A 22,226-nucleotide genomic window follows, 5' to 3' on the forward strand; every position below is an offset into this window, starting at 1 on the left:
CCGCTTTGTGTTTCTAACCCTTTCCTTTGTACACTGAGGCTACTATTGTAACTCTTCATTTATTGAGTATCATTCCTTAATGCAAACAGTTTCAAATACGTATTTCAGATATGGCACTATATCCCAACCCATTGCCTTTAATATATCCCCAGAAATCTTATCAATCCCAGCTGCTTTTTTATTTTTCAAGTTTTGTATCTTTTCTCATAAATTTCTCCATTCATCATCAACATCATCAATATCATTGTACAGTTCCAGTTTCCCAGGTACTGTTAATGAGCCTCTTTCACTTCTTTCTGTCCATAAACAACTTGTCATGGAGACATCATCCACTGTCCATCCTCTGGTAACTAGATCAACCTTGACCATGCCCATTCATTGGGTTTTAGGTCTTCCTGCAGGTCTTTTCCCCTCCACCTGTCTTTCCAAATTTATTCTGGCTGTTCTTGTAGGCTCCATCCTCATCAGATTCTCGTACCACCGTAGTCTGGATGTGCTGATTCGGTCTAATAGGGATGTCTTTATTCTGGTTTCTTTCCTCACCTCCTCATTTCTTAACTTGTCCATCTTGGTCTTCTGGATGGTGGATCTAAGAAATTTCATCTCAGATGCTTGAAGTTTTGATGAATCTCTTTTTGTGAGGGTGAACGCTTCAATACCATAGGTCAATATTGGTATGAAACAGCTGTTAAACATAATTAGTTTGGCCAGTTTTGGAATCATGTCATCCCATAAAAGTGTTCTTACTTGTTGGTAGAATTCTCATCCCTTTTGCACTCTGTTTGTAGTTTCCTTTCTGATCAAATTATCACTGGAGATTACACTCCAAGTTAAGGAAATCTATCCACACACTCTAGCTGGTGGTCTTCTAGTTTTATACTTGCTGGAAACCCATCTCTGTTGACTGCCATTACCACTGTCTTGCTCTCGCTGATGTTGAGGTTGTATTCCTGGAACTGGGGAGTCTGGTCTGTACTTCCTCTTCTGTTTCACCCCTGATATCATCAGCAAAGTCCACTGCATTCATTTCACCTAACTTTTCCTTGATATTCTTCATTATATTGTCCATAACAGTGATGAACAGTAGTGGGGACTGTGCACTTCCTTGCTGAACTCCACTCTTGGTCTCAGACCATGATGATCGACCTTCCTCAGTTTGTACACAGCTAGTACAGTCTTTGTACAACATCTGAGTTTTCCTTACCAGGCTTTCAGGCACATTTATTTTCCTCACGCACTCCCAGATCTTATCTCTTATAACACTATCATAGGCCTTTTCTATATCCAGGAATACAACGACAGGTTCTTGCCTTTCTCCCACTACTTTTCCATCAGCATGAGGGTGCTAAAAATTATATCTATTGTTGATCTGTTACTTCCGAATCCATATTGCTCCTCTTCTAACTGTGGTTCAATGATGGTTCTCAATCTCTTTTCTATGATCTTCCCTAGAATTTTTAGTCTATGAGACAGCAGGGTTATTCCTCTATAGATGGTTGGTTTCTGTCTGCTGCCTTTCTTAAACAGGGGAATTATAATGCCCTTGCTCCAATCTATAAGTATTTTGTTGTCTGTCCATATGGCATTTAGTATTCTGTTCAGCCATTGTATGCCCTGGATGCATGCTGCCTTTATCATGTCTTCATTCACTTCATTTGCACCTGAAGATTTTCCTTTAGGCATAGATTTTAAGGCTGTCTCAGTTTCTGCCCAGGTGATGGGAGGTTCCTCATTGTAGGTTTGGATTTACGGTTCTGTATTTTGTTCTTGAACTGGTCTATTCAGTAGGTGGTCAAAATGGTTCTTCAGGGCTTCTCTCATGTCACTTTCTGTCCTAACCACATTTCTATTTTCATCTTCAAGTGCCTTTATGGTGTTCATTGGCTTCCTTTTACCTCTTATAACACCATACATTAGTTTCTTATTACCTCTGCTGTCCTCCTCCAGCTTCTGAGTGAATATCTTCCATGCCTTGGTCTTTTTTTCTGTAACTGGTTTTTTTAATGTCCAGTTTCTTGTTTTGGTACATTTGTTCAAGGTTTATAATCTTTGCCTCATCTCTAGTAAGATCTGGTTTATTTTTCTCCCTATCCCTTTCTTTCCGCAAGAGATTTCTTTCCCTGATTTCTGCTCTCACTCTTTCATTCCACCAAGGTGTTTCCTTCTCCCTTGTTTTCATATTTGTCTTTCCACAAACTTCAGTCGCTTCCTTAACCAATGTGTCCCTTAGTCTGGTCCATTCTGCCTCTCCACTTTTCCTTTCATCTCTTGGTAACAAAGTTTTTATCTGGTTCTGATACTCTGTTCTCTTATCTGTTTTCTGCAGTTCCCATACTTTGATTTTTGGCATTTTTCTGTTCCGTACTTTTGGCATTTTCTCAGGTCCACTACTAACAGACAGTGGTCAGCATCAAGGCTCTTGCTGGGTATTACTATGATATCTGTTAGCATTCTGCTCCTTTCTTCCTCTGAGGTGACATAATCAATTACAGTCTTTTGTAGTCCATCCCAACTGTATTGTGTTATCTTATGACTCTGTCCCTTCTTGAACCAACTGTTTTTCACCACCAACTTGTTCCTCATACAGAAGTCAAGGAGATGTTCACCTTCTGTATTTCTTCCACCATGTCCCTAAGGTTCCATTACGTTCTCATATCCTGTTCTATCTGTCCCAATCTGTGTATTCAGATCTCCTATAATGATTACTCTCTTTACTAATAACTTTTTCCAAATTATCAAGAAACTGGTTCTTATCCTCTTAACAACATCCAGTTTGAGGTACAAACACCTGTACCAAAGTTAATTTTTCTTTCCCTAAATGCACAGTCATACTGAATGTCAGTGACTCCTCCTAGATCTTACTCATGATGAAACCAACACCATTCCTCATCTCTTTGTCATTTTCATGCCAATACAGTGTAGTGTATACTGTTTTCTTAATTTCTTAATTCCTTTCCCTGTCCATTTGGTTTCACTCAGCCCCAGTATCATTAATTTCCTTCTTTCCCCAGTCCACTAGTTCTTCACATTTTCCTGTGAGACTGAGTAAGTTGATGGTCCCAATCCATGTTAGTCTTCTCCAGGATTTTTTGCATTTCTGCAAGAGCCTGTCTATCATCAGGCCATAAACCATCATCCCTGACATGAGCCTGTTCATGCTGGCATCTTAATTTACTTGATAAATGTGTTCCGAGGCTCTTATGCGCTTCGAAAGCAACTATAAATGAGGTCTTTTACTGGCTTACTAGGTCTGACGTAATTCAGGATTTTCCTTTGGGGTTTACTCCCTTAGGTTTTAAGGATCCCTCCTCATCCCACAAGGCAGGGTGTTCCATCTGTACTACCTCTAGAGGAATGGGTTGCCTCTTCCGCCAGCTTCACCATACCAAATCATATTTTCCGCCTTTGCTGTCATTGAGGTCTTCACTCGTTGTTTCCTGAGCTGGGACCCTTTACCAGATGTTACACACCAGGTCAGTGTGCTCTGGGACTCACATAAGAAGGGGTGCCACTTCCTGGGCAGGGCTGCCTCTAAGAGGGTCCCTACCTGTTACCGGATCAAAAATGTCTTTATTATCATAGGTAAATTTTAGGTAATTTGTCAGTATTCCTCTATCCTGACATTATCCTTATATTCAATTACCTTTACATATTGCTGACTGAATACTTCTGCCTTCTGTAACCCTCCAATTATACACTCCCCTCGTTCATTAATGATCCCTGGAATGTCCTTTCTGGAACCTTTTTCTGCCTTGAAGTACCTATACATATACTTTCATTGCTCCCTACAATCTGTATGGTTGCCATTTATGTTTGCCATTATGTTATTCTTAGCTGACTTTTTTGCTACATTCAATATCCTAGTAAGCGGCTTCAGTTTCTCCTTACTCCCCAACCATTCTTCCCTGCTATTTGGAGCTAATTTTGCAAAGTACGGTATATATTATATGATTATGCATAGGTTACTGTCTAATATTACCTGTTCTTTTCTTTTAAGGCATTTGACAAAGATGAAGGTTTAAATGCTGAGATAAGATATCAGATTCTGGGAAGAGTAGATGATGAATCTCACAAGTTTGCAATTGATCCTATTACTGGACAAGTCCGTTCTATTGTCAGTTTTGCTAGAGATGCCGGACGAGTTTATGGCTTTGATGTTAAGGCTACAGATAAGCGTGGAGCTGATGATGGAAAATCATCCATTGCAAATGTTTTTGTAAGTAATTTAATCTTTTAGAACTTTTACAAAAAGCCTAGTAGAAAAGTTATAATTCGTGTAATGTTTTACTATGGGAACATATCAAGGTAAGTAATGAACATGGTACATTTAAACCTGTGATGCACAAAGCCTCATTTATAGATTTTTAATAGCTCTAAGTAATTTCCTTGACTTAAATGTGTTCATTTGTATTACTATATATATTAATTTTTAGGATCATGGAAGTTAAGTGTACAAGTATAACAGTGGTTGGATAATCATCATAATGTAACAATCATAGAAGAGCAAACTTGTCCTGGCTCCTTGGCTGAATGATCAGTGTAATGGCCTTCAGTTCAGATGGACCTGGGTTTGATTCCTGACTGGACTGGGGATTTTAACTTTGTTTGGTCAATTCCTCATGCTCAGGGGATGGGTGTATGTGTTCATCTTAATATCTTTATTGACATTCAACACATTACACTAGGAACCATTACACAAATACACTGTAGGAAACACATTCATCCACATACGGTTGGCAATAGGAAAGTCATCCGGCCATAAAACTGGGCTAAATCCATACATACCACTGACTGTAAGTAATTGAGAAAAGGCCAGGAAGAACATAGAATACAAACTTACATTTTGAATGATTTTATTACATTTTCCCACAAAACAGATTTCTGTGTGTGGTACTTCTCTATAAAAATTTGAACACTTCTATGTTTTCTGCAAAATTATTCCTACATTCTGTGATTTGTTAATGTAGGTATTCTATTAGTCACAGATCTATTTGAAATGACAATCTCTCGTTCATTCACTGGAATAAATTAGGCTCCTGATAAACAAAGCTGAATTTATAGTAATCTTCCAAATCAGGTAATTTGAGAGAAGTATAATGTTGTAATCTTTTCTGCAGCTAAATAAACAAGTTTTTAAATGAGCAGAACATGAATTTTTGTCTTTGATTAAGTGGCACAACATAGAGTATTTTGGGCATATTATGAGAGGGAGCAAGTACCACCTCAGTGTTCTCCCTAGGACATTTTTAATGGGTGCACCACCCTACAGTTTTTTCAGGCTGCCCAATTAACATAACCTATTTAGATATGTTCTGCTTAAATAATATTAATACATATTTGAGTCGTTGGGTGCTCCAAATTAAAATATAAATACTGTCATTTATTTAAATGATAAATCTTAGTTATAGTCAGCATAACTGCATCTGTTACATCAAAATGTTTAGCTTGACCATCACATAGTGTCGTGCGCAAACGGTGACTCAATTAGTGTGGAATCGCAAGCAAGCAATTGATTCCGCATGACATCGCAAATCTGTGTGACACTCCACAGCAACCAAGTGGTAAGCCCTGGTGAACATGAGTATGATAGAGCAATAGAATACTAAAAGTTCAAAATACTCTGTTATGTCTTATTTGTGGTCATAACGCTAACCTGTCTGATATTACTGTTAATGCCCTGAGGGGAATAAATTTAAATTTTATAATATTCACTTTTATGTAGTATTTCCCGCCTGGCTACTCATTCCTGCCACCCGGCTGATGAAAATTTCTGGGGGAGGACACTGCACTTTCTGAAGTTAATATTCTAAGGAAAAATTCACTTGTCCCACATCAACATTCCTTTCCTTGCTGATGTGGTCTTTCAGGTTGCTGCCCAAGATCACCCTCTTCTCTTGAGGGTATTCCACCAACTAATTTCCTCAGCTGTGCCTGTCCCTGACTCAGTAGTCCTTGAAATGTTTTCGCAAGAAGTGGGCGAGATACTTGTGCATCATTTCTGGAGAAAATTCTCACAATTTCTAAGGCCACACCTAAATAACTCACCATAGTTTTGTCAATTTTTATGGCTAGATGCCCTGCCTGACACCAACCTGCCTCCTTCATCTGGGCTTTGGACCAGCAACAGGCTCCATGAGGCTATCCGATTCGTCACCTAAATTACAAATATAATCACAGAAGCCTAAAGCATCCAACACTATCACAAACACTATCTCTTAAAGCAAAGTATAATTCTCACTTTATAACAATTTTGCACATATTGAGTCATAAAAATATATAGGGACATTTTTTTATCTATTCAGGGGATTGTCACCTGTCTCCAGCCAAGCACTTTGCCATGATATGCTTCCCGGCACCACAAGTTCCCCTCCTTTGCAGTCTGCTGAGAGCTTTATTAGCGTATGGTTCAGTTTAGTCAAGTGTTTACGTGTTTAGTGCTTAGTGTGTTGTTCCAATGGTATTTTCATTACGTTAGCTTGTGTATGTACAAAATACCTTCATAAAGTTGAGAAAATCTTGTGCAAAAACACACTATGACTCAGTGCCAGGTGAGCGCTGGCCGCATTACGGCAAAGTGCTTGGGAGGAGACAAGCTCGCAGCGCAGGTGACTGGGTGAGTGGCAATTCTCTGAATAGACAAACCAGTGTCCCTGTATAAAGATTATTTCCTAATGCTATTATTTGTTCCATGCATAATATTTTTTTTTAAACTTATTTTGCATGTAGATAGCTGTTGGTGCAAACGTGACATATTAGTTGGACTATATGAATCACATGATCAAGACAGGGTTTTATAACTAGAATACTATATATAATTTCTCTGTTAGTTCTTTCATATCAATCAATTCATTGTTGGGCTTGAACTTACGATCTGACTTAACAGAATATCTTGGCTTATTTGAAAATAATTAATTTGAAGTTCCACCCAGAAGAGATTTAAACACAGAATTTTTCAAAGTTATTTAGGTGTTCAAAACAGAAGTCTAAGTTGTGAGAAATTCTGCTATCTGACATCTGTTGTTGCCTGATTTCCCTGTTATGAAATATGTTATAATAATGTTATTGGTTTTACATCCCACTAACTACTTTTATGGTTTTTTGAAGACTCTGAAGTAACAGAATTTAGTCCCGCAGGAGTTCTTTTATGTGCCAGTAATCTACCAACTTGAGGCTGAGGTATTTGAGCACCTTCAAACACCACCACACTGAGAGAGGATTGAACCTGCCATGTTTGGGTCAGAATGCCAGCGTTTCAACCGTCTGAGCCACTCAGCCTGGCTTATAAAATATGTTTTACAGTCATGAAAAGTGCATTTATTAATAGGGAATGTATTTTTCAGGTTTATGTACTGGATGAAGACAAGCAGCTTGTAATGGTGGTAGGCTCCAAACCAACTACAATCGAAAGAAACATGCGAAACATTACCATGTGAGTACTGTATACTTTAACTTATGAATAATAATAATAATAATAATAATAATAATAATAATAATAATAATAATAATAATAATAATAATAATAATAATAATAATAATTTTATGAAGATGCAGAAATAGTCCTTGTCTTGGGTTTTCATGTTTTTAGTTGCTCCCTGTTCCTATTCTGACCTGTCATCCTGTTTACTTTATGACCATATTTACGCATGTATAGGCTGTGTGTATGTATTGGCTGCATCCTATTTTTAAGATGACAAATTTGGGAAAGATTATTTTTCCTAGAATTTCAAATTTCACGTAACATAGACAGCAGGAACAGAAGTATCAACAGACATGCCAATGGCATAAGCTTGCACTGTAGCCGAGACCAAAACACCCAAAACACAGGCGACAGAAAGCGAGGGACATCAATCCCGGACTCCTCACCACCCCAGCGATGACAAGCAACGAATGGAAAAAGGCCAACTACCAACTGCGCCATTTATACACGAGAGTGGCAGCCCACGGACTACATCACCGAATATGTTCAACTAAGGGATACCACAGCCCCACCGACAGATGTCAGTGCACCATATGTGGAGGACCATGCAACACGTATCATATAATTGAGTGCAAAGACAGGACATTGACTTTGTCACACTATGCAAATGATGCTAATTTCGTCTAATTAATTAATACCTTGTACACAATGTGTTTAATAAAATTATATATTAAAAAAACACCCAATCATACTGCAGTTAACAAAGGGTTTGAAGAATGGTTTAACATCCTCTTCTTCATCAGTATTTGAGTTAACTTGTTACTCTCAGTGGGATATGGGGCACATAAGAACGAGTACAATTTGAATTTGAATTTTCAAGAGGTGAGTTATGCACAAGAGAATGGCTCATCGGCAGTATTTCTGCGATGACTGAAGGTAAAACCCCACAGAAATGACGCCTATTGGATGAATGAAGAAACTTTTGCTGTTGCAAATATGTGAGAGGATTATGGCTGCTTGGAACTTCATACTAAAGGAAATAATCTCCAAAAGATTGAGAAACACACGGACAGTACTGAAGACAATACGTTGTGACTCTTGCCATCTCAGATTAGAAATTTAGCGAGATTGACAGTGACGAGTCAAGTGACAAACAGTATGTATTGCCAGTACACCTACACAAGGGAATATATTGATTACATATTTTACAAACCCTACAGAAAAAAATTGTGATAAACCTTCAGGAGGTGTGTCAAAATGAAATCATCTTTAATATTCCCCAAAAGAACTCAGTCCAACTCATTGGCTGAATGGTCAGCGTTGAGGCCTTCAGTTCAGAGGGTCCTGGGTTCGATTCCCGGCCGGGTTGGAGATTTTAATCGTGTTTAATTAATTCTTCTGGCTCGGGGACTGGGTGTTTGTGTTTGTTCCAACACTTTCCTGTTTGTATTCAGACAACAAACTACACTACCAACCACCACAGAAACATACAATAGCTTTTTCTTGCTAGTTGCTTTACGTCGCATCGACACAGATAGGTCTTATGGCGACGATGGGACAGGAAAGGTCTAGGAATGGGAAAGAAGCGGCCATGGCCTTAATTAAGGTACAGCCCCAGCATTTGCCTGGTGTGAAAATGGGAAACCAGGGAAAAGCATCTTCAGGGCTGCCAATAGTGGGTTTCGAACCCATTATCTCCCGGATGCGAGCTCACAGCTGCGCACTCCTAACTGCATGGCCATCTTGCCTGGTACATGCAATAGTAGTTGCAAGGTTGGCGTCAGGAAGGGCATCCGGCCGTAAAACAGGGCCAAATCCACATGTGCGACACAGTTTGCACCCGCGACCCCACAGGTGTGGGAAAGTAGTAGTAGTAATGTTTTATTTTACCTGGCAAGATTAAGGCCTTCAGTCCTTCTCTTCCATCAGTAGTAGAAGATGAACAAGAAGAAGAAGAAGATTCCCCAAAAGAACTCAAAATTGGGTAACAGCCAATGTGTGAACATACCTGCAACATTTTCTAGTGTATATAGAAATGTCTTTCAGTTTGTTGGATAGAAAGTCAATCATTCTTATACAGTAACAGCTGCCTTGTGAGGTCTATCACTGCATGAATGAGAGTGTATGTGTCTAGTCTGGTTTAAAATGATGGCTCTTTGTCTACTTATCAATATTGTTGAGAATTCTGATTTCTTTGTTAATTTGTATCTTTATATACATTGTTTTGCAATAAAAAGATTTTTCCTCAACTCTACCACACTCATTCTAACTTGTTTCTCTACTATTCAAATTCTTATATTGTCTAGAACGGGGCTGTCCAATCTTTTCATGTAATGGGTCACCTTTTGATGTTTACAGTAGGTAATAAAAAAAATATAGAAGCAACTTCCAGTGAAACTCAGGAATTGCTATTTGAAGTATAAGAGATTTTTGATGAAAATGTTACCATTGGTTCAAGATTTGAAAATTGGTTAAATCCATTACTAAATGCCATCACAAGGTTTTAAAGATACTGGATGAATGGAAACAGATCACATGCGCACCACTGATAGTTTCAACCAATGATTGCAAGCATAGAAAGTATGAAAGATAATTCCCGTTTAAAAGTGCAATCTATCATTCATTTTTTTCAAAAAGCATTTACGTAATCAGAAATCACAATTATTCCCTTGCAAATTTGAGATTCAACTCATTTAATCTGGGACTGTTATTTGCTAAGAAAGCTAAATCTAAGAGCCATACCATCTTATCAAGTTCCTCAGAAAACTATCCATGAGATGATTTAAGAAGTTCTAACCTCATCTGGAAGACTGTTTCTATACATTTTCCTCTGCTAAGCCACCTTACTTCTATAACATGAATTACATCATCAGTTTGGCATCTGACATATTGAAAAGCTTCTTCAAGTTTACAACACATGTAAACACTTTCATAACATGCTTGAACTTCAGCACCTTAAAGCATTAAAACTTCCTGCTGAATAATGTAAAGTTATGAAGGAAATTGTGGAAACAATTCATCTTTATCACAATGAGCAAGAAACCCATTGCTTTAACCAGTCATTGCAGTTAGTTCACCAGCTGTTATACCAACAAGTTTTGAAAAATGTAAGTCACTAAACTTCAGAAATTTTTGGAATGAATAAAAGTGGTCTTCTCACCTAATACGTTCATGAAGGGGAAGGAGTTTAAGAAACTCTTTCTTTACTGTAAAATCAAGCAAATACCATTCTAATAAATATGACAAGTACACAACATCACACATGACCATACTTTCATCAAACTGAAGTGAAAACTACTTGCACAACTGTACATCACAATATAACTGAGAATCCAGATCATCAGAAATATACTCAAACCATCTAACAACAGTTTGGGGGGACAACTGAATATTTCTGATGGATGAAACAAGTTCAGATATGTCTTTGCCACATTCAAACAGAGATTCGGTGGTGCTGATCATTGCTTCTTTAAATACCGTACTTCACCATCACTGAAAGATTTTATAAGAAACTATCATCATATTACTTGAGATGATGAAAAGGCTTTTGTAAAGACAGATTGTTGCAATGTTAGTTTGGATTTAAGATTCTTCAGTCTGTGTTTCCTTACTTCTTAACTGATTGGGAATTTGCTATTGAAGTTCTTACGTTTAGTTAAAAAATGTTGCTCCACATTACTTCTTTTGGGGGAATACATTACAGCGTAAATACACCAATTTGCCTTTCATTCTCGTTCACTATTAAAACTGAATGTTTGTAGCCATTTGGTCATGATTAGAATCACTGAATGAAATGATATTTTGAATTAATAAGTAATGTATACTTTTGGCAGTCAAGATATATAAAAATTGAGGATGTGAAAATTCAATTCTTAAATGAAAATAAATTAAGGTTAAAACTGTAAGTAAAAGAGAAGAGCAAATAAAATGCACTTATTGATGATTAACACGCTGCTTCTTGTCACAATACAATCTAAATTCCACTGAATTCTCTGTAAAATTACCTGTTCAACAACTATGAACAGCAGATGCTTTGCAGGAATGTAAAAATATTGAAAAGGATAGATTCATGAAACACTCACAATGTGTTTGTTTCCTGGAAGGTGTTCTAGCTTTGGAATACAAAGTGTCAACATACTCACTTTATCCCCCAGCCTTTCTGTACTATGCCTGGCACTCAACAGTAAGCAGGGATTAAAATGTACAGAACCGTCACAATACACAGTGTACTTCAAAAGCACAGAACACCTGAGAAAATATTCTGAAATATAAGTCAGTGTGGTCTGTGGAATGAGTACTGCTAAAACTAAAAGAAAGAGGTGAATCATAATTGTGTGAATGCTAGGGAAAAGTGTAACAATTAATTATATATTAAAAATAATCCTAAACTTTTAGCTATAGTTAAAGTTGGTAAAATTAAATCTGCATTTGGAGGGAGATAAAAATGTATATCATGGATGCTTTGGTGCCTGCAGGTGTCACATTGGACATGCATAGCCTAGACCTTCACATTCAGCATTATCTGTACATTGATATCCCAATTCCTCAAAATGTGTTATTTGCTTTTATTTTGGTGCTTTATTGACCTTTTATGGCTTGTTTACAAGGTAGAAAATAAAACATCTAATACATCTCCTGGTTTGGTGATATTTAGCACTGTCAGAAGGTTTATGGCTTTTTTAAACTGAGCTTCCAATTTGGAAAATCATACAATCATTATTTTTCTGAACGGAGTAACCACCCATGTTAACGTGTTCTTGCTATAGAGCCAAGCTCTGCATTCGGGAGATGAGTGGTTTCAAACCCCACCATCAGCTGTCCTGAGAATGGTTTTCTGTGCTTTTCCAATTTTCACTTCCAGGAAAATGTTGGGACAGTTCCTGTTCATAGGTCACAGCTGATACCTTCCACATCCTTACCCAATTTCATCGACTGTTATTCATTTCATCTCCATTATTTTCTCAGTTGAGGTTGGTGACATGAATGGCACCTGGTCATAAAAACAAGCCATACAGCTTCATCCCGCCACATCCCCAATCCCACATCAGGAAACAGGATTAACAGATAGACATACATAAAATTATTATTTTTTCTTTCTTTCTTTCTTTCTTTCTTTCTTTCTTTCTTTCTTTCTTTCTTTCCTTCTTTTTCTTTCTTTAAATATGGATGTGGTATTTCAGTATAGAAATGGGGTACATTTCTTTATGACTATAATTCACAGAATTCCCCTGATAAGTATTCAGTAGAAAAACTATCTGTCATATAATGAACTTTTGTAAGTTGTACATGACAACAATTCAGTAGGAGTAAGAAGAAACAATTGGTTAATAGAACTCACCATGTGACCAACACTCATTTTAAATCTGATACATATTTTATATCAGTCAATATCTTTTCCTAGTAGCTGGAGGAAATCTCATAGATTCTGTCTCTCTTTCCAGAGCTCTCTACAATGCAACTGGCCTTGATGTCAGAGTAAGGAAATTAGAACCACATATTGACCGAGATCTTGATGATGGAGCTGCGTGAGTAGATATTATTTCAATTGGAAACATTCATTTGACTATATGTACACATCTGGAAATGAAATAAAATTGTATTTTTATATCTTATTAATATTTTCAGAACTGATATGTACCTGTATGCAGTAGATCCTCAAATGAATGCCATCATTGACACTGACACCTTGCAACAGTAAGTACCCACAAAGTTTTACTTCATTTTTCTTTTCTTCATTCTCATGACTTCTCTGTTGTGAGCTGTGATACCCATTGAATGAGTATCACTACCACACACCAAGCGAGTGGCTGCAGAGTTTGGGATATGTAGATGTCAGCTTGTATTTGGGACATAGTGGGTTCGAACCCCACTGTCAACAGCCCTGAGGATGGTTTTCCATGGTTTCCTATTTTTTCACTAGGAAAATGCTGGGCCTGCACTTTCATGAAGGCCACGGCTGCTTTTTTTTCCACTCCTAACCCTTTCCTATCCCATAGTGAGAGTAGGATCTGTCTATGTCAGTGCGAAGTAAAGCAAAATGTAAAAAAAAAAAAAAAAAAAAATTTAAAAATTCATTTCCACACAACAACAATGCCTGTAAATTCCTATTCAAGAACTACCCACCTTTTATACTGATCCCATCTGCACATGACTCAGTCATGAAAACCAAACAAATCCATATGGCTTATCTGCAATATCTACAGGTCATTTAACTGGATGGGAATTTTCTCGAAAGTCCAAGCCCCTTACTGGAGAGTATATGCCTCTGGTTTAAGTTCTTGTTTGTTTATTATATTAATACTGTATTACGTGATTGTACAGGTTTAACAATTTTAACCCATCTCATAGGCCAGTTTATTGCATTTCAATAGTCCATCCGTCCGTCATACATACATACATACATACATACATACATACATACATACATACATACATACATACATACATACATACATACATACATACATACATACATACATACATACCAAGTGAGTTAGGTGTGCGGTTTGAGTAGTGAGCTTGCATTTAGAAGCTAGTAGTAGGTTCAAAGTGCACTGATGGCAGGCCTAAAGATGGTTTTCTGTAGTTTCCCATTTTCACACGAAGAAGACATTAGGGGGCTGTACCTCAATTAAAGCCACGGCTGCTTCCTTCCTGTTCCTAGCCCTGTTCTATCCCATCAACACCACCTCTCTGTGTCAGTGTGACATAAAACAGATAGCAAGGTCTTATGAATAATACTTGATTCTTGGATTAATGGTTATTATCTTCTTTTCAGTGTCCTGAGTACTAAACAGAGTGACATCAAGCAACAATTGGAGAGGTATAGAGTGTTGGAGATTACAAGTGCAACTTCTGGCTTAAGTAAGACCCGAAGTCAGCGCCATCTCCTTTCCTCTCTAGAAGTAGGAGTGGTGGTGCTTGGATGTGTTGTCTTTATTGGTGCTCTTGCTGCAGCCATCTGTGTTGGATGTGTGCGAAGAGGGAAACAGAGGTAATTTCTGACATTCAAAATACTTTTCTCTCACCTGAAACTGAACAGCAAATTCAAAACATATTTTAAAAAGTATATAACCTCTCTAATTCATTTCTTGTGTTTAGAGAAATTAATAATAATAATAATAATAATAATAATAATAATAATAATAATAATAATAATAATAATAATAATAATAATAATAATAATAATAATAATAATAATAATAATAATAATAATAATAATAATAATAATAATAATAATAATATTTTTTTTTTTTTTTTTTTTTTTTTTTTTTTTTTTTTTTTGCGAGGGAGTGTGGAAAATCTTTCATAAGACGCTTGTGAGGGTCCGCACTCAACAAGTGTGTGGAGATTCTTACCCACTAAAAACCACACTCCCTTTTCCCACGACGTTTATCTCCGCCCCGGAACCGCTCTCGCATTACTTCAGGGCGGATGTCGTGCTTAATGCATCTTGTGCTTCATCTTCCTTCTTCTGCTTTACTATCTGTCGTAATCGTCCAGGTCCTTCTTCTTCTGACGCAGAATATTTTCTACGTAGACTGCTACCTGGTCCCAAGATTCTCGACTTCGTAGCATTACTGACACGATCCCTTCTGGCGTCAATTCTCCGTGCATAACTTCTAAGCATCTTCTTTGTGGCAGCCAATGAACACACACAAAGAAAGTATGTGATACGTCATCGATATCGCCGCAGTATATGCACACCGGACTAGTTGCTAGCCCTAGCCTATGAAGAAATTTTCGGAAGTATCCATGACCTGTCAGGAACTGTGTGAGATAGTAGTTCACTTCACCATGATTTCGGGCAACCCATACGCCCAGAGAAGGTATCAGTCTTTTCGTCCATTTCCCTCTAGAATCATCTTCCCATCTTGTTTGCCATCGTTGCATTCTGCGACTATGAGCCAAAGCCTTTGCCCTTTTCCTTCCTAGCTCTTCTTGTGTGAGCCAAATTTCTTGTCTTTCGAAAGCCAACAAGTCAATGGGAGCTACTGCTGCTACTACTAGAATCGCGGGTTCTGATACTGTGCGATATGCGCAAGCAATTCGTAAAGCTGCTCTCCGTTGTACAGCCGCAATTCTTCTCCGATATTTCACAATTTTTAACGATTCAGCCCAAATTTCCGAACCGTATAGCAGTATCGATTGAACAATTGACATGAGAAGCCGCCTTTTACTAGATATCGGTCCCTTGATATTTCCCATGAGTCTGCTCAGTGCAGTCATGGTTTTCGCTGCCTTATCTGTTACCCGTTGGATGTGGTCCCAATATGTAAGCTTAGTATCAAGCGTTACACCAAGATATTTTGTGCTCCTAGTTGTTTCGATGGCTATCTGTCCGATCTGCATCGGTACAACAGTATTAATCCTTTCTTCTCTGACCGTCTTCCGTGTCGTATAACAATGTACGGTCTTTCAAATAGTCTCGCAGTATATACATGAGATATTCTGGTAGCTTGAAAGTTTCTTCTAGAGCTTCCAAAATATCACTCCATCTTGCCGAGTTGAAGGCATTTTTAACATCTAGAGTCACAAGAAGCGTCAGTTTCCTAGAATAATGATTACCCGTTTGAGCTCGTTCTGCTGTCTTCACCACTTCCTTCACAGCATCTAGCGTTGAGTGACCTCTGCGAAATCCATGTTGTTGGTCGGATAGGTCGCCAGCTAATCGGACTGCTGCTAGTATTCTCGGTTGTAGAAGCTTCTCTAAACCTTTCCCGGCAGTGTCCAGCATACATAGAGGTCTGTAACCCCCAGTTTTCCCTTTACTGATCAGAACCAATCTAGCTATCTTCCAACGAAAGCTAAAAATTCCCGCTTTCAAACAATGATTATACATTCTCAACAGCAGTTGAGGACATAATTCGGCTGCCACCTTTAGTACTTCTGCTGGAATACCATCTGGACCAGGGGCTTTCTTATTTCTAAGGGAATTAATTGCTGTTATCAATTCTTCAATTGTAAAAGGTGGTACATTGTCCAGTTCTTTCTCGGCCTCATCATCAATCCTCTCTGCATGATCAGGGAATAGTGTGTGTACTATTTCTTCCATGGTGCGTGGATCCATGATAGGGCTTGGTAGCATCCCGAATTTCTTCATGACAATTTTATACCCTAATCCCCATGGATTTTCATCCACTTCCTTGGACATTTCCCACCACTTGTCGGCTTTACTCTTTTTAATTGTATTTCGCAGTCTTTTCTTCATAGTCTTATACTCTACTGAGAGAGCTGCGTCGTTATGTCGTGCTCTTTGTGTCCTTCGTCTGAGTCGCAGGCATTGTTTCCTCAACTCAGCAATTTCTTCATTCCACCAATATGCTGGACGCTTGCCTCTCCGTTGTTTGATTCTGGTCATTGATGCGTCGCATGCTTGCTGAAGGAGTCTCATGGTGTGTTCCACGCATTTATTAGCAATAATGCTTCTCTTACCTCCGTGACATGTATCCGTCATACAATCCATTCCATTCTGTATTACTTCATGAAATTTTTCTCTGTCCATAGTGGCTATGTTCCATCTTTCTGACTTGGGCGTGGTAATCCTTAGATTCGGAGTCTCTTGAAGTACACGAAAAGTGATATACTGATGATCGCTTCCAGTATATTCTTCAATTACTCGCCATTCAGTTATCCTAGACGCAATGTCTTCAGAAGCAAAGGTTACATCTGGTATGGTTCCCTGACACCCTGGTCGCCGAAAGGTTGTCACATTACCAACGTTGATAACCATTAATCCCAATCTCGCGACCATCTCCATTGTACGCCGCCCTCTAGAATCTGTTTGAGGCATGTTCCATTCAACTGCTTGAGCATTAAAATCACCAGCAACAACTAGGTTAGTGTTCATCCCTTGCAGAGTATCTTCAAGCCCATCTAGTTTTGTCTGGAAGTCAGAAATAGCCTCGTTCGGGGTAAAATAACAGCTGACAAAAATTACCTTCTCAACTTGGACCCAGACGAACCCATCTCCGCATCCTTGATTTGTAACTGAGTATTTTCCAAGGTCTGGTACCCATATCGCAGCTGTCCCTAGATTGTCTGAAAACCAGCCTGGTTGTTCTCTGTCTTGATATTGTTCGCTGAGAATCAAGATGTCTGCTCCTATCTCATAGATTATCTGCGTCAATAGATCATTGGCAGTTAGACTCCTGTGTATATTGGCTTGAAGGATCTGTACCATTCACCACTGCTTTTTGGCCTTTTCTAGTGCTTCACGAAACACAATACACTTGCCTGAGCCAAGAGCATGATGTCGTTTTGGCTCTTCAACGCCCATATCTGTGCAAATTATGCATCGTGGATTCGTTTTGCATCCTACTGCCTTGTGACCAGCTTCTCCGCACTTAAAGCAGAGCTTACTTCTGTCCAAATAATAATAATAATAATAATAATAATAATAATAATAATAATAATAATAATAATAATAATAATAATAATAATAATAATATACATGCATTTGGCCCTCTAAGGAGCATTTAGAACTATTATTTAGCATTGGTATGCTTGAGCTTCTTGTTCTTCTTATCTTCCTAAAACTTCCTCATCCTTTCGCTATGGGCCTGTCGTCTTTCTTGTGTTCACACATTTTTTATTTTCAAATTCCTTGCCGTCAGTTTCTTGGATGCAAAATTATGGGTGTTGATCTTTTGTTTATATGAAGTCCTTGTGGTTTCCAGTGGGTCAATGTCAACTTCTGCAAGATATTTTTGGGTGTCTAGCAAGCGCACTTTGGTTTGTCATGTTCCATTGATAACGAAAATGATTTTCTGGGTCAATCGTGAGTCATCCATTCATGCTAAATGTCCGTAGAATTCATACGTCATTTGCCTGGAAGGGAAGTGAATCGTTTAGTTAATGAATAGAGTTTCTCCAAGCATTTTCGCGTCAAAATGCCATCTTCAAACTTGGGTCCGAATATTTTCCTCATTATCTGTCATTCCATTTTCTCAAAATCTCTGATGTTGATGTTTCAATTGCATAGAGTGCCTCTGGGAGAACAACAGTATTGTAGTGTCGGAGTTTGTCCTTGATGGAAAGTGATTTCTTGTTTAAATGTTCCAGGTGATTGTATAGGCTTGATGTAATTTTTCAGTGCAGTTTTTGTCAGCTTCTCTTTCATTACCAGTGCTCCTGATAACTTCACCTAAGTACTTAAACTGTTTTACTTGTGTGACGCTGCCATATTGGGTCATGAGTGGCACCAGGTTTATTATTATTATTATTATTATTATTATTATTATTATTATTATTATTATTATTATTATTATTATTATTATTATTATTATTATTATTATTATTATTATTTATTATTATTATTGTACCAGGAGGTACATCCCAATGCCACACATTTAAATCTTGCGCCTAAAAGAACTCCTCTACAGGAGAAACAGTGAACTTGAAGCTAGACCTACTTAAACCTTTACTCAGAAGATGTCACTACAGTAATTTGATGTAATTTTGTTATTGTGAAGTTTCCAGTACTGTGTGAATTTCTACTTGTTTTGTTTGCCCTTCATCAAGAAGTTTGGACTTTCTTCAACAGATGTCACTACAAAAACTATGATCATGCACCCTGGTGCGAAGTGGATGAATTTTGATTTAAAGAAGTTTTTTAACTAATTAATGTTCCTTATTTTTGGGTTGGCAATATTTATCTTTTCTTTCCACCAGTTTTGAATTTAGCCAATCACGAATTTCTGTAATTAATTTTCTGCCGATCGATTTTAAGTGCAACTTTTAAATTCACCAATAAAGTGAGAGGGTGTGGCTGGTTTATTCATGAAAGGTCTCGGACTTTCCCTGAGGGTTTATAAACTGCGGATTTTCACGTCTCTTGGCCAATTGATCGTCATCTGAACTAGTGTGTGTGTCAAGAAGGAGGCGGGAGGCACCTCTTTCATCAGGCAGCAGTACAGCAACAAGGTAATGGCCAATTAACATCTTTATTTCTTGCTAGCTCTGCAGTTTAACCGGAGGGAGAGGTCCGAAACTTTAACTATGTAACCTACTTTTCTGAAAGTGTAACTTCTGCCGGCTTATGTAATAACTTCATAAAATCTTTTCACTCTAAATTGGGGATAGAGTGTGATGTACCCTCTTGAGCTCCCCTTCATATTAGTTTGAAGTGACTACGTTTTGTAACTGATTTTCTTCCTTTCTGTAATGTCTTAAATTTTTTCTTATACGAGTCACCTCCATAGTTTGGGAATAGCCCCAGTTTCATCGACCTAGTGCCCTTTAGGTTTTAAGAATTCATATCTAGGAGTGCAATCATTCGCCTCCTTTCATTTTGTGTTCGGGCCATAACTGCTATTTCTTTTTACACGAAGGCCCTATAGGTTGGGTACGAGATACCCCTGTTTCAATTTGTAAACTGGGCCATGGAAGGTCAAAAGATGTAAGATATTTTTGGTGTTGCATTGAGTAGGCTTGAAAACTGAGAGCCTGTTAGCTCTTTTTCAAAGTAAGATTACTGAATGCCTTTTGGGAGCAAGCGCTCCAGGTATTGAGGAATTTCTGCCCTTGTGTAAATTTGTATCTTTTGTAAATTTGAGCTGGGATCTCGGGAACTGTAAAGTAAGGGCTTGAAGCCCAAGATCTGTTTATACCACCGATCTGGTCTTTCCTAGAATTGTTTATTGCTACTGGTACCTGTTACATTGTTATTTGTTGATTTTTGTAATTCTAAAGAAATATAACCTTTGTTAAAGTTTTAAATCAATTTGTGACATTGTAGTTAGCCCCATTCACCCCGACACCTTCTTTCACCTCTGCTGGTCCACGGGTATCTCCGTAACAATTATTGTTGTTATTGTTGTTGTTGTTGTTGTTGTTGTTGTTGTTGTTGCTGAACTGCTTTTGAATTGATTGTCATTCTCTTCAGTGGTGCTGAGAACACATATTAGTGACCACAACCCAATATTTCTTTAAGGAAGTTTGACAAAGGACTAAAATCCTAATCTAAAATATACTTGTGTAACAACTGTCCAGTATGATGGACTAATAAAGTAAATATGTGTCCTCGTTCTGATGTAGGGCAGCTCTATTCAGGCACACCTCTGAGGGAGGTGAGTTGCATGTGCCATTTGAACCACATACATGCCCTCTTGCCATTCTTAAATTTCTGATAGTACTGGGAATCGAAGCTGGGCCTCGTAGGGTGGCAGCTAACAACACTAACCATTGCAGTATGGAGGCTGACTGATGGACTGGTGAACAGTACCGGTATATGAAAAAAAAATTGGGATGCAGTAGTTCAGAAATCAGATGTAAACATTTATACAAACCTACAAACTTTAACTTATTATATCCATGAAAGCACAGTTATTAAACAAATCAGAGTTCAGTCGAAATATACACTCACTGTGTGGATAATGAGGGAAATCCTCACATCCAAGTGCACAAGAGATAAGTTACATCAGCATCTCACAAAACAACAAACTGTCCACAATCAAACTCCTGATACAGACATTATTAACAAATACAAGCTTTACAGAAATTGGATTAATAAATTCGTTAGAACAGCAAAAGAGAGATAATATTCCAAACAATTAAAAATTTATATTTGGGTGGTACAAAAAATAATTTATCTGTAAAATAGTAATATTATATAATCTAAGAGATAGGAGTTACATTTCACAGACTGATCATTGTCAGAATTCACAAACCCTGAACTTGCACCATGAGTAGCAAATGAAGAGCTACAGTATCGGTATCGGCGATTGTGGAGAAAACATTACATTTGTATTCCATTTTAGCTGGCTGAAAAAAGGAATTATAGGAAGTATTTAAACAAGCAATTTGTACAAGCCCTGTTGTCTTACTGTATCAGCTAATTATTTCCATTATTTTCTTTAATTTTTAATTGCACGTTATAAACTTCATATTAGAGCCCGTATTGTCAAAGTATCAACTTTTGAAAATTTGAATTTTATAATTCCACCTTTACAATACTGTAATTGTCTTTATTAAAAAGACTACATTAAATTATACTCGTGAAACATGTATCGTCCTCTTATGGGACATCTTCAGTCACAAATACAAAACATTAAAAATAAGGCAAGGACAGGTTGAAATAAGTAAATAAAAAGTCTTTGTATCCTGTGACGTGGATAAATCCAACATTCTATGGATCAGGAACGAAATTAAATTTCTTTATAGGAAAAAAGCATTACTTAATACTCAGTTATACGAGGCCCATCTCATCGCGTCTGCCTCCATTGCCCCATTAGAATGGAGTTTGTTTCAAAATTACGTAAATGATAAGATCGCATACCTATTTGTAGATAAACAGAACAAGTTAGTCAACAAAACTAATACACTTAGGCGCAGTAGTAAGAGAACTGAGACTGATTCTCCCTCGTCTAAGAATCATAACAATCAGACTCATTCAACCATTCCTGTATTTCAAGATCTGTTATTAATCTTTCAGAGACTTGTTTTGATAAGTCCGAAATAAATGTTATGGAGAAAAGTCCCAAATTCAATTGGCCCGTTCAGTTTAAACTTAAAGACACGATCACGATCATGGCGGAAGCTGCAATGCAATACAAAAGTTACCGATAGAGAACCAAACAGAGACGAGATATAATATTAAGAAAAGACTTTCTAATTTATTAAATAATAACGAAGATAGAGTTTCTACACATCATAACCAAACAATAGCTTCATTGAAACAGAAAATTAAGGAGAATGGTTTGATTGTGACTAAGGCGGACAAGGGGAATGTGACGGTCATTATGAATAAAGAATCAGACATACAGAAAAGCGAAACCTTTTTCGCAGAGAATTCATTCAAAATTATAAA

The 22,226-nt window shown here is 37.6% G+C and overlaps 1 protein-coding gene across 1 annotated transcript in view; it reads left to right on the top strand.

Moving 5' to 3' along the window:
- Cad89D (cadherin-89D) overlaps window positions 1-22,226 on the top strand; it is a 273,325-nt gene that overhangs the window by 247,486 nt on the left and 3,613 nt on the right. The window contains exons 18-23 of the mRNA XM_068226160.1: window positions 3,998-4,216; window positions 7,341-7,429; window positions 12,859-12,942; window positions 13,043-13,111; window positions 14,196-14,411; window positions 15,081-15,083. Of these exons, the coding sequence (XP_068082261.1) occupies window positions 3,998-4,216; window positions 7,341-7,429; window positions 12,859-12,942; window positions 13,043-13,111; window positions 14,196-14,411; window positions 15,081-15,083 (680 nt within the window). The remainder of the gene's footprint in view (window positions 1-3,997; window positions 4,217-7,340; window positions 7,430-12,858; window positions 12,943-13,042; window positions 13,112-14,195; window positions 14,412-15,080; window positions 15,084-22,226) is intronic.

Source organism: Anabrus simplex, chromosome 1 (assembly GCF_040414725.1).
Source record: "Anabrus simplex isolate iqAnaSimp1 chromosome 1, ASM4041472v1, whole genome shotgun sequence".
NCBI lineage: Eukaryota > Metazoa > Arthropoda > Insecta > Orthoptera > Tettigoniidae > Anabrus > Anabrus simplex.